Here is a 13808-nt window from a genome sequence, read left to right on the forward strand (position 1 = left end):
ACAACGCTCTACTGAATCACATGCTATTATAGGCGTCATCTGTTGCGACAGATCCATCATGCAGACCACTTCTGATGAAACGTGGAGCCGCCACTGTGACGCGAACAGGGAACAAGCGAGGAAGAAACGGATCATGTCTGTAAAACCTCTTCATTGTTGCATTTACAAGCGGAAGCTGTCCATCGAGGTGTAAAACGCCGAAACCAGCACCAGTAGTGATAATAATAAAACATTTTATTTGTATAGCACTTTTCTAAATACTCAAAGACACTTTACAAGGAGAGAAAGCGACAACAAAAACATGTGAATAAAAATAGAAACAACTTCAAAAAATAAAAATTAAAAAAAAAAGAGGAAATGCAATGTCAGTAGAACGGCAGGCATCTCAAGATACGGGACGCCTGATTTATGACCTGGAAGGTTTGATCTCGTGACAATACCAAGGAACATCTCGGAACAAGGTGTTTTAGTGTGGTTACACTTTAACAGAACACTACATCATCCTTTACCAATGTTAACGGTTAAATCCCATCATGACGAATTTGATAGATACTGGTGTTTCCCTCTTCATGGACAAAACAAAAACCTGTTTTACAATTTTATTAAAAATCCAAAGCTATCCGGCTACTGATGTACGCCTGCTTATTGACACACCCTGCAGGAAGGGCTTTACTACATCCACCCAGAGAGGAGCAGTGATACAGGATTGACTTTGCTACAGGAAGAGACGACGAGAGAGGGGGGTGGGATAAGGGGCCCCAGAGACGCCGACACATTTCAGCAGCCACGTTGGCACCACAAGCCTGGCCCCTGGTGAAGTCCAACAGAGCGTTTTTACATGAATTGCAGCCAATATAGCTTCGCCCCAGACAACAGACAACAAACGTCATGAGGAAACAATAATTTCGCACTTTTCTTAAAATTACGAAGTGCTGTACAGTTAAAGGAACAAATACAGTAAGACAGCAGTGATAAAAATAAAAAAAAATAAAAAAGACGTTCGACCCGGTTATCAAAACTACGTTACTATAATGGCTGCAATAACAAGCCGTTAGAAATGTGAGTTTATATAAAGGACAATTCAGTTGTGTATTAAAAGATAAAATGGCGCCCATCGCGCAACGCTGGCGTGCTCCCCCTGCCGGCGGCTCTGGGTGGGTGAAACTTAACGTCCTTCGTTAAGAGCAGGGCTTCATGTCTACAAGCTCATTAGACCTGGTTTTGAGAGGACACGTACACCACAATGTGCTGCACACGGGTTTGGACCCGTTACACTCATGTCCACTGTGACCCTTTCTCTAATACGACAGAAGAGGGGAGCGAGACGGAGAGAAGAGAAAGACAGAAGAGAAAAGAGAGAAGAGAAAGAGAGCAGAAAGCACAATCTGAAGTATCGACAACCCCTTTCAACCCAAACATGAACAAGATAAATATGCACATCACTCATTCTGAGGGCCCAACACAATCCCACTAAACAAACGGACGAGGTGGTTCACATTGCCTCCTTTTCCCAGGAGCCAAGCCGGCCTGCAAACGGCAGCCCAAACCTTGCTCGCACACACACACACACACACACACACACACACACACACACACACACACACACACACACACACACACACACACAGCCTGAAGAGAGTTGTCCACATTCGCTTTGACGTCCAAGATGACAGGCCGGAAACTTCTTCGCTGGCCCGGAGGAAGCAGCCACACACACGCTCACCTCTCGACAGGGTTCCCACTCTTTAAAGACACGACATTCCAGAACCTTTTCCATTTTTAATTTGTGATGCTGGGCGATACAAATAAAACTGACTTGACGTTGGAAATCCATGCCAGGCATTGCTGACAGAAGGCCATATTAATAAGTACTACCCATGAGTGGACGTCCCGACAGTCTACAGACGGACCGTGTCCCTGGACATACTGCCTAGTAGTGATGCGCGGGTCAGGGGGTTTTTAATCAATTAAATTTCCTTTATGAATCCCCTTGGGCAAATTCAGTTATTGCGAAGTCACACATCCCAGCTGTGATCTGTGTAGCTAGGAGCAGTGGGCTGCTGCCTCCATGCAGTGCCCGGGGACCAACTCCACTTCTTCTTCCCATTGCCTTGCTCAGGGGCACAGGCAGGAGTATTAACCCATGTTTCTTTTGATGGTGGGGGAAACCGGAGCACCCGGAGGAAACCCACCGCAGACACGGGGAGAACACGCAAACTCCACACACAGGACGACCTGGGACGACCCCCAAGGTTGGACAACCCCGAGGTTCGAACCCAGGACCTTCTTGCTGTGAGGCGACAGCGCTAACCACTTGGCCACCGTGCCGCCCAAAGTATGTTGTCTCCCCGTCGGGGAATCGAACCCCAGTCTCCCATGTGACAGGCGAGGGACACTCACCACTATACTAACAAAGACGACAATAATACCCGCACCCACCCAACCAGTTGAGAGCCAATCCACGCCACCCGACCTGTTAAAAAATGTGTTGATTAACCATTTGAACCCGACCCACAAACCACCAAATTTAGCCCAGGCTATAGCAAACACAGCAGTGTTGCACTATTTTGTTTTTGGGCTGTTGGCACAGCTTAATACGCTGACTGGAAGGCACAGCCTGTTGAATATGAGCCTGCCTGAACTAAACTTCTCTCTGGCTCAGTCCGGCATGCTGTCAGTGGTCGCCTCCTCTCTAACCAAATAAAATAGTTTTGGGGCTGTAAACAAAAGCTACGGATACCACTTAGGGGAAAGTCTTGTACAGAAGCCTCAACACTCCATAACAGACGTATTGGCTGGCGTTCCGGGTAGTGCGGCGGTCTATTCCGTTGCCTACCAACACGGGGATCGCCAGTTCAAATCCCCATGTTACCTCCGGGTTGGTCGGGCGTCCCTACAGACACAATTGGCCGTGTCTGCAGGTGGAAAGCTGGATTTGGGTATGTGTCCTGGTCGCGGCACCAGTGCCTCCTCCGTCTGTTCGGAGGGGGGGGGGGGAACTGGGGAGAATAGCGTGATCCCCCCATGCGCTACATTCCCCTGGTGAAACTCCTCACTGTCCAGTGAAAAGAAGCAGCTGGCAACTCCACATGTATCCGAGGAGACGTGGTAGTCTGCAGCCCTCCTCAGATCACCAGAGGGAGTGGAGCAGCGACTGGGACAGCTCGGAAGAGTGGGGTAACTGGCCGGTTGCAATTGGGGAGAAAAAAGGGGAACCCCCCCCCCCAAAGTTATAACTTACCCGGAACGCTGCTTTGTCACTTTTTTTTTTTTTTAATTTATTTCTGATTTTTCCCTTTTTTCTCCCAATTTAGTGGCCAATCGATCCCTATTTTAATTCAAACACCCACCCTCATATTGCATGCGTTCGCCAACTGCATCTCTCCGGCCGGCAGTCTCGAAGGAAAGCGCCTCCCCACTTTCGTGACAAGGCGACTCCAGGCCGAACCACTGTTTTTCCGACACACACAGAGACGCATTCACATGACGAACACAAGCCGACTCCGCCCCCCTCCCGAAGACAGCGTTGCCAATGATCGCTGCTTCATCGAGTCCGGCCATAGTCGGATCTGATGAGACCGGGGCGCGAACCCCGGTCCCCAGTGGGCAACTGCATCGACACCAAGCCGATGCTTAGACCGCTACGCCACCGCGGACCCTTTTGTCACTTTTTGACCCGACCGAACCCATGATATTTTCTAGTAAGCCCGACCCGAACCGCGGGTCAACCCATGGGACCCACGCATCACCACTGTTCAGACTTGACACTGTTGTCACGTTTCAGCTAAACCACTAGTTGAAAATATGCCCCCTCAGTGGGTAGAAGTAAGCTTTCTAAACTAACTCAACAATTTTCCATGACCGCAATAAGATTTCCAGAACATCTAATCAATTTTATCATTTTCCAGGTTTTCCATGACTGGAAAACTAGTCTATAAATTTCCAGGTTTTCCAGGATGCGTGGGAACCCTGATTTCTCGCCAACACACACGGAGAGGAGAAAAATCCTTTCATTACATCTGACGTGTAAAAAAAGAGTGAATAAAAGAGGAAGAGAGAAACTATTTATAAAGAGAGATTTTTTTTAACTAGAAAAGGTGGGGGAGGGGTTGGGGGGTATGTGTGAGTAAGGGGAGGTAGGTTAGGGACAAACATTTTAACTTAGAACCAGTACATGGCATAGATCATATATCAGGGTCAAGGCAGCACATTTTTATCCTAACTACTCAGTTATCAATCTCATCTAGATCTCAACTGTGGAGCACAACCCAACCTCCAACGCCCCACCCCTTTCTCCCATAAACACCACTTACAATCCAAAAGGGGGGGGGGCAGTGGTTGGTGGGGGTGGAGTGGGGTGGGTATGGGATGGGAGTCCCAATGCCAAGTGGCAAGTGGAAAAAAACAAAACAAAACAAAAAACAAAATAAAACAAATAGAGCTGGGGGTTGAGGTGGGGTAGGGCACAGTGGGGGTTGGGGCAGTATCCGAAGGCGGGGGGGGGGGGGTTCATTGGTTGTATAGGGAGCGTTGCTCCCAGGGCATGCCCTGGATGGTGCGTGGCACGGGGGAAGGCTTGAGCGTGGGGGCTCCGTTGGGGTGGAGGGTGTGGCCGATGGGGTTGATGGTGGTGAGAGGCCTCTGGGGGGCCAGTGAGAAACTGTCCTGGTGCTTCGGCTGTAAAAGAGAGAGAGAGGAGAGCATGAAGGGGGGGAGGAGGAGAAAAGTAGGTAGATTGAGCCTTGAACAATAAGTATAACAGACAGATTGGCAAAACTGCATTTAAACATGAAAGTGAAACCATGGAGGGGTGAAGGCAGCACGGCAGGTCAGGCTACACACAGCAGAGAGAGAGAGAGAGGGAGAGGGAGAGAGGGAGGGAGGGAGGGGGAGGGGGAGAGAGAGAGGGGGGGGGAGACACACACAGGGGTAAATTAAAGCATGGAGAGTAAAGCCTGATTTATGCTTCTGCGTAGACTCGATGCCGGGGCTCCAGCATAGCCGCGGACCCAACGCTGGAGGCTACGCTGGGGCCTGATGTGCACCTCTCCAAAAATGTAACTACACATTGCAGCGATATGAAGCTATGCAAACTGCAAAAATTGTGATTGGTGGGGGCGTCTGGGTAGCATAGCGGTCAATTCTGTTGCCTACCAACACGGGGATCGCCTGTTCGAATCCCCGTGTTACCTCCGGCTTGGTTGGGTGTCCCTACAGACACAACTGGTCATGGGAAGCCGGATGTGGGTATGTGTCCTGGTCGCTGCACTAGCACCTCCTCTGGTCGGTCGGAGCGCCTGTTCGGGGGGAGGGGGAACTGGGGGGAACAGCATGATCCTCCCAGGCACTACATCCCCCTGGTGAAACTCCTCACTGTCAGGCGAAAAGAAGCGGCTGGTGACTCCACATGTATCGGAGGAGGCATGTGGTAGTCTGCAGCCTTCCCCGGATCGGCAGAGGGGGTGGAGCAGCAACCGGGACAGATTGGAAGAGTGGGGTAGTTGGCTGGGTACAATTGAGGAAAAAGCCCCCCCCCCCAAAAAAAACAATTGTGATTGGTCCACTTGGTAGCATCCCATTTCCTGCTGCGCATTTCCGGCTGCTTCTTCTTCTTCATCTGCTCCTTCTTCACCAAACAGTAACCATGGGCCAAACCAAGGAGACTAGTTGAGGAAGTTCGCAAGTATGCATATTTGTACGACTTGTCTTCACGACATTACATTTCAACATTTATCAGCTCCAACTCCAACATGATCCTTTCAGTTTCAGTCACCATTGCTTGAAGGACACGAAGAAAGTTCTTCTGCTGTCTATGAGAAACTCAACATGGTGGCATAAAACCCCACCGCCGACTAGCGTTTTGGCAGTGTAATGGCAGAGCGAAGCAGACACACAAGCGCACAAGCATGAATTTTTTCCGCTTCCGGTGTGGGAAGATAGCTGCGCCAATTTGTGTTTGCAGTGGCCTCACCCAGTACTGGCCATGCAGTGTCTTTGTCCACGTCTAAGTTTTGTCCTCATTTGATGGCTGGGAGAGATGGCGCTGGATCGGCTGGGAGAGCAGGGAGACTAAGCTAACTGCTAGCCCATGCAGACCCGGCAGTTCCAATAACACCGAGGGCGGTCTGGCAGTGGCCTCACCTGGCGTCGACTGGTGATTTTGATGTCGTCATGAGGAGTCCGGGTAGGTGTGTCGAGGGTGTCTGGCTGGGAGAGCCTGGTCTGCTTAGGCACGGGGACCACGGCCCCTGCCTGGAGCTGCGCCCGAGGAGGAAACGCCGAGGGCAGCCTGACAGGATGCGGAAGCGGAGCGGGCTAAGCTAACTGCTAACCCATGCAGACCGGCGATTCCGACAGTCATCCTGGCTGGCGTTCGTTGCCTTGGACAGTGATTTTTTTGCTTAGTTTATATATACTATGTGTTAGTTTGGATATGTGTGTTGGTTTGGGTATGTGTGTTCTTGTAGTTTTGGATGTGTTTTTGTCTTTGTGTTGTACTGCTGTTGGCTGAGGGAAACGGCATTTCATTTCATGTATGCAAGTGCGTGAAATGAAATGACAAATAAAGTGTTCCTGATTCCTTAATGGTGACAACCACGTAGGCCACTTGTGTAGGCCACTTGTGTAGGCCACTTGCGTAGCGTAGGCTCTGTGTAGATTCTACGCAGAAGCATAACTTTACCTTAAGACTGCACAACTGAAACCATTTGATACAATGTGATTAATACTGTCCGTGATCTGAGAACAAATTAATTTTTTAAAATTTTACTGTGCCTTTAGCGTCAACTTCTAGAGATTCAGATTTAGATTCAGGTTGAGCACTAAATAAAAAGTACGACACTGCAATGTGCCAACTCTACTGTGAGTCCCTCTAGACAGGGTTGTGCAGCCCTAAACTGGAGCCATGCTGAATCCAGATTACCCACAGCAGGCATGCGACAGAGCGAAGGATTAGTCTGAAAGCCAGCACCAAGTTAGCAGTGTTACACCAGCCCAGGTTAACGGGGATAGAAAGCTGTGCCCATCATCTGAGAAGAATTTAAAATCACAGAGTAAGACGGCCATGTTAGAGACACACCCTGATGTGTTGGATTCTAGCCTGTTGTTCCCTCCTACTGAAAGGTAAGTGTTTCAACTGTCATCCTAACAGCCATTTTAAAAAGACGCTAATTTGCATTAGTAGGGTGAGTCCCATTTAAACGAATTGGTACGACTAAATATAAGTCAACAAACTAGCTTGTAGTAAGCACTTCCCACAAATTTTTCTTAAAAAATGTTAACAATATTTTCAAGCTCCTTTTCAGTTCACTTGAATCCTAAATTTGGACCTCAAGGCCAGTCCATGAAAAACAACAGACTAAAACACAACGAAGCTAGCACACTGCATCCACCAGGTACCTGGTTTCTAGCTAGTAGCACCCAACAGATGCAAGTGGGAGTGGCTGGGCAGGACTCTGGCAGTTGCAGAGCAACAACAGAAAACCCATTTCAAGAGCAGCACTCCATGTACCAAAATACTGATCCTGAAGAGGACGGAGAGACAGTGACCCTGCACACTCCATGATTGATTTGTGGTATTCTCATTCAACAGAAGAGTAATTCAAATTCGATACGGTTACAGTGGGGGCATCAGTCAAATATATAGCACTGCCCATATTTAATGCATCACTGTCTGACTGGCTTGGTGTAAGGGGCTTTCTTTCAGGTTCCCGGTGGACACATTAGGCAAAACTGTTTCTCTATCTTGGTGTTAGTATCTGGATGGGAAGGGGGGAGGCGGCTAGCCGGCAGGTGCACGGCGGCTCTGTCTCCTACCATGGGGTTGCTGCTGGCTGTCAGCCTAGTGTATGCCGAGCCCATCTCCTTTACCTCAGGCACCAGAGGCTGGAGCAAGGAGTAGGAGGATGCTGAGGAGGAGCTAGAGGAAGAGACGTGCTTGTTGGAGGAGGAGCTGTTCCTCATGCTCTGCTGACTGCCCTGGCTCTGGGAGGAGGCTGAGTTGGAATGGCCCTGTGTGGTGAGGGTGAGATTTATAACAATAAAAAGCAACATCAAAACCAAACCAAACATTGAAGAAAAATAAACCGGCACGCCCCATTCTCCTTAATATAATGACAACTTCTGATGCTTGTAATGCCCCTTTTCCACGACATGGTACCGGCTCAACTCAACTCGCAGTGTTGTTTTCCATTACTGTAACAGTACCCCCTCAGTGTAGCTGGTCTGCATTGATTTTGGTACCTGCTCAAGTTTTTTTTGGACCCTCGACAAAGGTGGTACCAGAAAAGTGGTAACAGTTACCAAAATGCCGGTACTTTTCAGTAATGGAAAACGAAAAAGTCGAGTCGAGTTGAGCCAGTACCATGTAGTGGAAAAGGGGCATAAGTCCAAGGGCATTTTCACATTAGGTATGAATGCTTCGTACCATGCCCGAGTACGACTGCCCCCCACCCTGCCAGTCAGCTTTCAAATTGGTAATGTCGTTCCGTACCCAAGTACACTTGCGTATCTACACATGAGACTGGTGAGTGCTGCGTGGATACGCAGATTTCAGAGGACATAGGCAGCGTTGAGAAATGCCTCTGTAGCATAGCAGTCCACTTCCGTGTTTTGGTACCGTTAATTTCACACCTGATGCGAACCCTACCTGAGTACACATGAACCGTTACTCAAGAGCACCTTTTCAAGTGAAACCGGACACAGTTCGTTGATCCGTACCCGGGTACAGCACGCAGTGGTCACACTACTCAAACTAAATGAATTTTGGGGTCAAGTGTACTCAGATCCGGGCCCGGGTCCCTTGTGTGAAAACACCCTAAATCTCTCTGGGAAAACTAAAAAAGATTCATCAGTCAGAAGTATGAACAGGACAGAGGAATCGATCCAAAGGAAAATCTGTTTTTTTAGGCTACTTGTGCATACCTCTCTCTCAGCCCAAGGGTTTTAAATGGTCAGACTCTGGGACCAAAATGCTATGAAAGAACCAACAAATAATAAATAAAACAGCTTTAACACGCACCACAATATCAAAGAAGGTTGAATCAGTTCATCTGGACACAACGTTTATTGACAGATACATTTCATCACTCATCTAAAGCCCCTTTCACACTGGCCAAAGAACCCCCTAACACCTGCCTTTGGTGGTCAATGTAAAAGGGTACAATCGTCGTTCACTCCCGGGTCACACGACTCTGCGGCAGACACGGGTATTTACCGGCTCCACCTCCGATCGGCATTGATGTAAACGCGACACCCCGGTGGACACGCTAATTTGTGCTGTGCGATGACGTAGCGCCATTGTCTGTGCGTCATAAAATCGCGCCGCAACTGAAGAAAAACATTTATTGTTTGTGGGTACAGCGTCTTCGTTCAAGCATCGCTTGAACATCGTTCAGTCTGCGTTGAGTTTGTATGGTTTGAAAGAGACTGAAGTACAAGATATAAAAAAGTAACGTTAACCACCGTCTCTCTGGCTTCCATGCTGCTTTCTACTGTTTACTTCCCTGATTTCCAGCGCGTTCGTGACATCACGAACGTCATGACGTCAAAGATGACGCTACAGAAAAGGGAAAAAAGAAAGGCAAACTCGTCTGCAGGCAGTCAGACCCGGGTCTGCAGGCAGTCAGACCTGGGTCTGCTGGCACTGTGAAAGGAGTCAATTGCCTACTTTTAGCAAGTTTACCCACATTTAAAAAACCCAGCTTATACACGCTAATTTTGGTGTAAAAAGGGTTTAGTGACCTCTTCAGTCTCAGCTGACTGCAGGTGTCCCCACCCTTATAAACAATACAGTGGCGTAACGACCCAAACCAACGACCAGTTTCATATGCAAATAATGGGGTGACCATTAACTCGGGTTACTATGGCCATGTGTACTATTCACAGACGGTTGGGGAATGTTTGCAATCACAGCATTGTAAAATGGCGACAGATGTTTTCTTAGGGCCCCCCTTGGTTCAATGATGGTCGTTCCCTCTTCACATAGATGGCCTCTTTGACTCCCTGTTCAAACCAGCGTTCCTCCCTATCAAGGATGTGCACAACCTCATCCTTGAAAGAGTGGCCACTGGCCTGTAGATGGTGTAGACTGTGGAGTCCTGGTCTGTAGATGGTGTAGACTGTGGAGTCCTAGTCTTATGTGTTACATCTCCTGTATTGTGCCATCCTCTTGGCCGGCGTCTGTTCAGTTTCCCAAATGTACAAGTCACTGCAATCCTCCTGGCACTTAACAGCTACACTATATCGCTGTTTGTGCCGGGGTACTCGATCCTTGGGGTGGACTAACTTCTGGCACAGCATGTTTCGGGGTTTGAAAGCAACTGAGATGTGGTGTTTCGAAAACACGCATCTCAGCTTTTCCGACACTCCCGCCACATACGGAATCACCACTGGTTTATGCTTAGACAGCTGTTGTCCTTCTCTCATCGATCAGCTGGTGCACTGTTTGAGCATCTTCCTGGCTTTGACAAACGCCAAGTTAGGATAACCACACTTAACCAGGGCCTGTTAAAGTGGGATTTCTCTACCTCCCCGGCTGCTGTGTCAGTGGGGATGTTGTCAGCTCAGTGGTACAGCGTCCTGATGACTCCTACTTTGTGCGCTAGTGGATGATGAGAGTCAAACTTTAAGTACTGATCAGTATGTGTTGGTTTACAGTTGGTAAATGGTTAACCCTGTTAAGTGCCAGGAGGATTGCTGTGACTTGTACATCGGGGAAACCAAACAGACGCTGACCAGAGGATGGCACAACACAGGAGAGCTAACACATCAGGCCAGGACTCCACAGTGTACACCATCTACAGGCCAGTGGCCACTCTTTCAAGGATGAGGATGCGCACATCCTTAACAGGGAGGAACACTGGTTTGAACGGGGAGTCAAAGAGGCCATCTATGTGAAGAGGGAACGACCATCCCTGAACCGAGAAGGGGTCTAAGAGTACATCTGTCACCATCTTACAATGCTGTGATTGCAACTATTCCCCACTCCTCTGTGAATAGTACACATGGCTGTTGTAACTCTAGTTAATAGTCATGGCAAGTTTCATATGAAAACGATCATTGTTTTCGGCCATTATGCCACTGTATTGTTTTTAAGGGTGGGGATACCTGCAGTCAGGTATCAGCAGCAGCAGGGCTCGTAGGACAACCATTAGATTACTGTCAGATGGCAGTCTAGTCAGCATGTATTACAGGCCACGGTCAATGTCTTTCACTGACATGTTTAAGGTCTATCTTTTTTATTTACTTAAACATTTCATGTGAAAGTCTGCTGAGCACACGTTCCTTTTCAAACAGATCTGCATTGATCTGCATTCACATACTCCCACACTCAGGAGCTGCCCAGTATAACCAGAGATATTCTACTGCTGGTAACCAGCAGCTCCACTGGAGCACTGAGTCACTGACTTGTGATTTTGCATACATCTGCGTATCTCCTCTGTGTGGAGTTTGTATGTTCTCCCCGTGTCTGCGTGGGTTTCCTCCGGGTGCTCCGGTTTCCTCCCACAGTCCAAATACACGCAGGTCAGGTGAATCGGCCGTACTAAATTGTCCCTAGGTGTTAATCTGTGTGTGTGTGTGTGGGCCCTGTGATGGCCTGGCAGCCTGTCCAGGGGGTCTCCCCGCCTGCCGCCCAACGACTGCTGGGATAGGCTCCAGCATCCCCGCGACCCTGAGAGCAGGATAAGTGGTTTGGATCATGGATGGATAGATACCTGCAGTCAGTTGAGACTGAAGAAATCACTTAGATGAGTGACAAAACGTTTCTGTCGATAAACACTGTGTCCAAATGAACTGATTCAACTTTCTGTGATTGGAATTTGACTGGATTTCTGCTCCCAACCTCGTAAAAATGAAAGCAGACCTGTATTTAGCAGGGGGTCTAACATGCTAAACAATAAGAAAGCAGTTTTTGTTAAGAAGGTTTACCTCGGTCTAGAAAGGTATGTTATTATTATTATCATTATTATTAACAATAACAATGATATTAATAAAATTTATAGAGCACTATTTGACTGGGGGTCTACCTGGTGAGGGTCAGACGTAGGCTGTCCGGCCACACCTCCCCCCTGGGTCATGGGGGAGACGCAGTGGGGGGGCAGAGGCTCCTGCTGGGTGTGTCCTCCATGCTGCTGTTGCATCATAGAAGTAGTGTTGTTCTGCTGCTGCTGCTGCTGCTGCTGCTGCTGACGGCGAGGAGCGGAGGAGAAGTTGGCGCGACGGTTACCAGGCTGGAGGACAGAAGAGGAGGAGAGAAGAGAGGAAGGACAGGAGGAGAGATTAGGAGACGACAGGAGAGGGAGAAGAAGAGAGGGGAGTGAGAGGGAGGGAAGAGAGGAGCAGAGTGGTCAGTTTTGTTGAAACCTTCATCCGTGTGTGTGTGTGTGTGCCGTCATTCCAGTGATGCATGCAGAACAGAATAGAGAGGTGGGACAGAGAAGAGGTGAACTGATGAACTGAATTGTATCACTGTAAGGCCTGTGTGACTGAGTTCTGGTTGGGGGAAAGAAAAACCAAACAAAAAACATTTTGGCTTTAGAATACTGAGGATACACACACACACACACACACACACACACACACACACACACACACACACACACACACACACATACACTGCTCTACCCATAACTGATGTGATGGTATGAAGGACGCACGCACACACACACGTCTACGCACACACTTTTATCATACAAACACTTGTTCCACTAAACTTCCTTTAACTCTCATTCATTTGCTGACCCGACGTCAGGACCGCTGCCAGAGGTACCGAATGCCCCTTCTCCACTGCATGCTACCTAATGCCCCTGTTCCACTGCATGCTACCTAATGCCCCTTCTCCACTGCATGCTACCTAATGCCCCTGTTCCACTGCATGCTACCTAATGCCCCTTTTCCACTGCATGCTACCTAATGCCTTTTCCACTGCATGCTACCGAATGCCCCTTCTCCACTGCATGCTACCTAATGCCCCTTTTCCACTGCAAGCTACCTAATGCCCCTTCTCCACTGCATGCTACCTAATGCCCCTTTTCCACTGCATGCTACCTAATGCCCCTTTTCCACGGCATGCTACCTAATGCCTTTTCCACTGCAAGCTACCTAATGCCTTTTCCACTGCAAGCTACCTAATGCCCCTTTTCCACTGCATGCTACCTAATGCCCCTTTTCCACTGCAAGCTACCTAATGCCCCTTTTCCACTGCAAGCTACCTAATGCCCCCTTTCCACGGCATACTACCTAATGCCCCTGTTCCACTGCATGCTACCTAATGCCTTTTCCACTGCATGCTACCTAATGCCCCTTTTCCACTGCAAGCTACCTAATGCCCCTTTTCCACTGCATGCTACCTAATGCCCCTTTTCCACTGCAAGCTACCTAATGCCCCTTTTCCACGGCATGCTACCTAATGCCCCTGTTCCACTGCATGCTACCTAATGCCCCTGTTCCACTGCATGCTACCTAATGCCCCTGTTCCACTGCATGCTACCTAATGCCCCTGTTCCACTGCAAGCTACCTAATGCCCCTGTTCCACTGCATGGTACTGGCTCGACTCGACTACTCGCTGTTTTTGATTTTCCTTTGGGCAAAAGTTAGGGATGGTACCTGGTACCAGGTACTTTTTTGGTGGCACCTCTGTCGAGGTTCCAGGTGAGCTGAGTCAATAATATCAATATAAATAAATAAATAAATAAATAAAACAAAATAAAATAAATATATGTATATTTAATTTAAATATGAATAAAATCCTATAAATAAAAATATTTAAATTTAAAATAAAATATAAATAACAATAAATAAATATATA

General features: G+C 48.3%; 1 protein-coding gene across 1 annotated transcript in view; it reads right to left on the minus strand.

Annotated features, from left to right (window-relative positions):
* Positions 1–1611: 1611 nt before the first annotated feature.
* The window catches only part of LOC130119526 (zinc finger protein 646-like), a 42756-nt gene continuing 30559 nt past the window's right edge, over positions 1612–13808 (minus strand). The window contains exons 4-6 of the mRNA XM_056288051.1: positions 12027–12230; positions 7816–8010; positions 1612–4677 (exon numbers count right to left, since the gene is read on the minus strand). Coding sequence (XP_056144026.1) covers positions 4510–4677; positions 7816–8010; positions 12027–12230 — 567 coding nt within the window. The 3' untranslated portion in view covers positions 1612–4509. The remainder of the gene's footprint in view (positions 4678–7815; positions 8011–12026; positions 12231–13808) is intronic.

This window comes from Lampris incognitus, chromosome 10 (genome assembly GCF_029633865.1).
Source record: "Lampris incognitus isolate fLamInc1 chromosome 10, fLamInc1.hap2, whole genome shotgun sequence".
Classification (NCBI taxonomy): domain Eukaryota; kingdom Metazoa; phylum Chordata; class Actinopteri; order Lampriformes; family Lampridae; genus Lampris; species Lampris incognitus.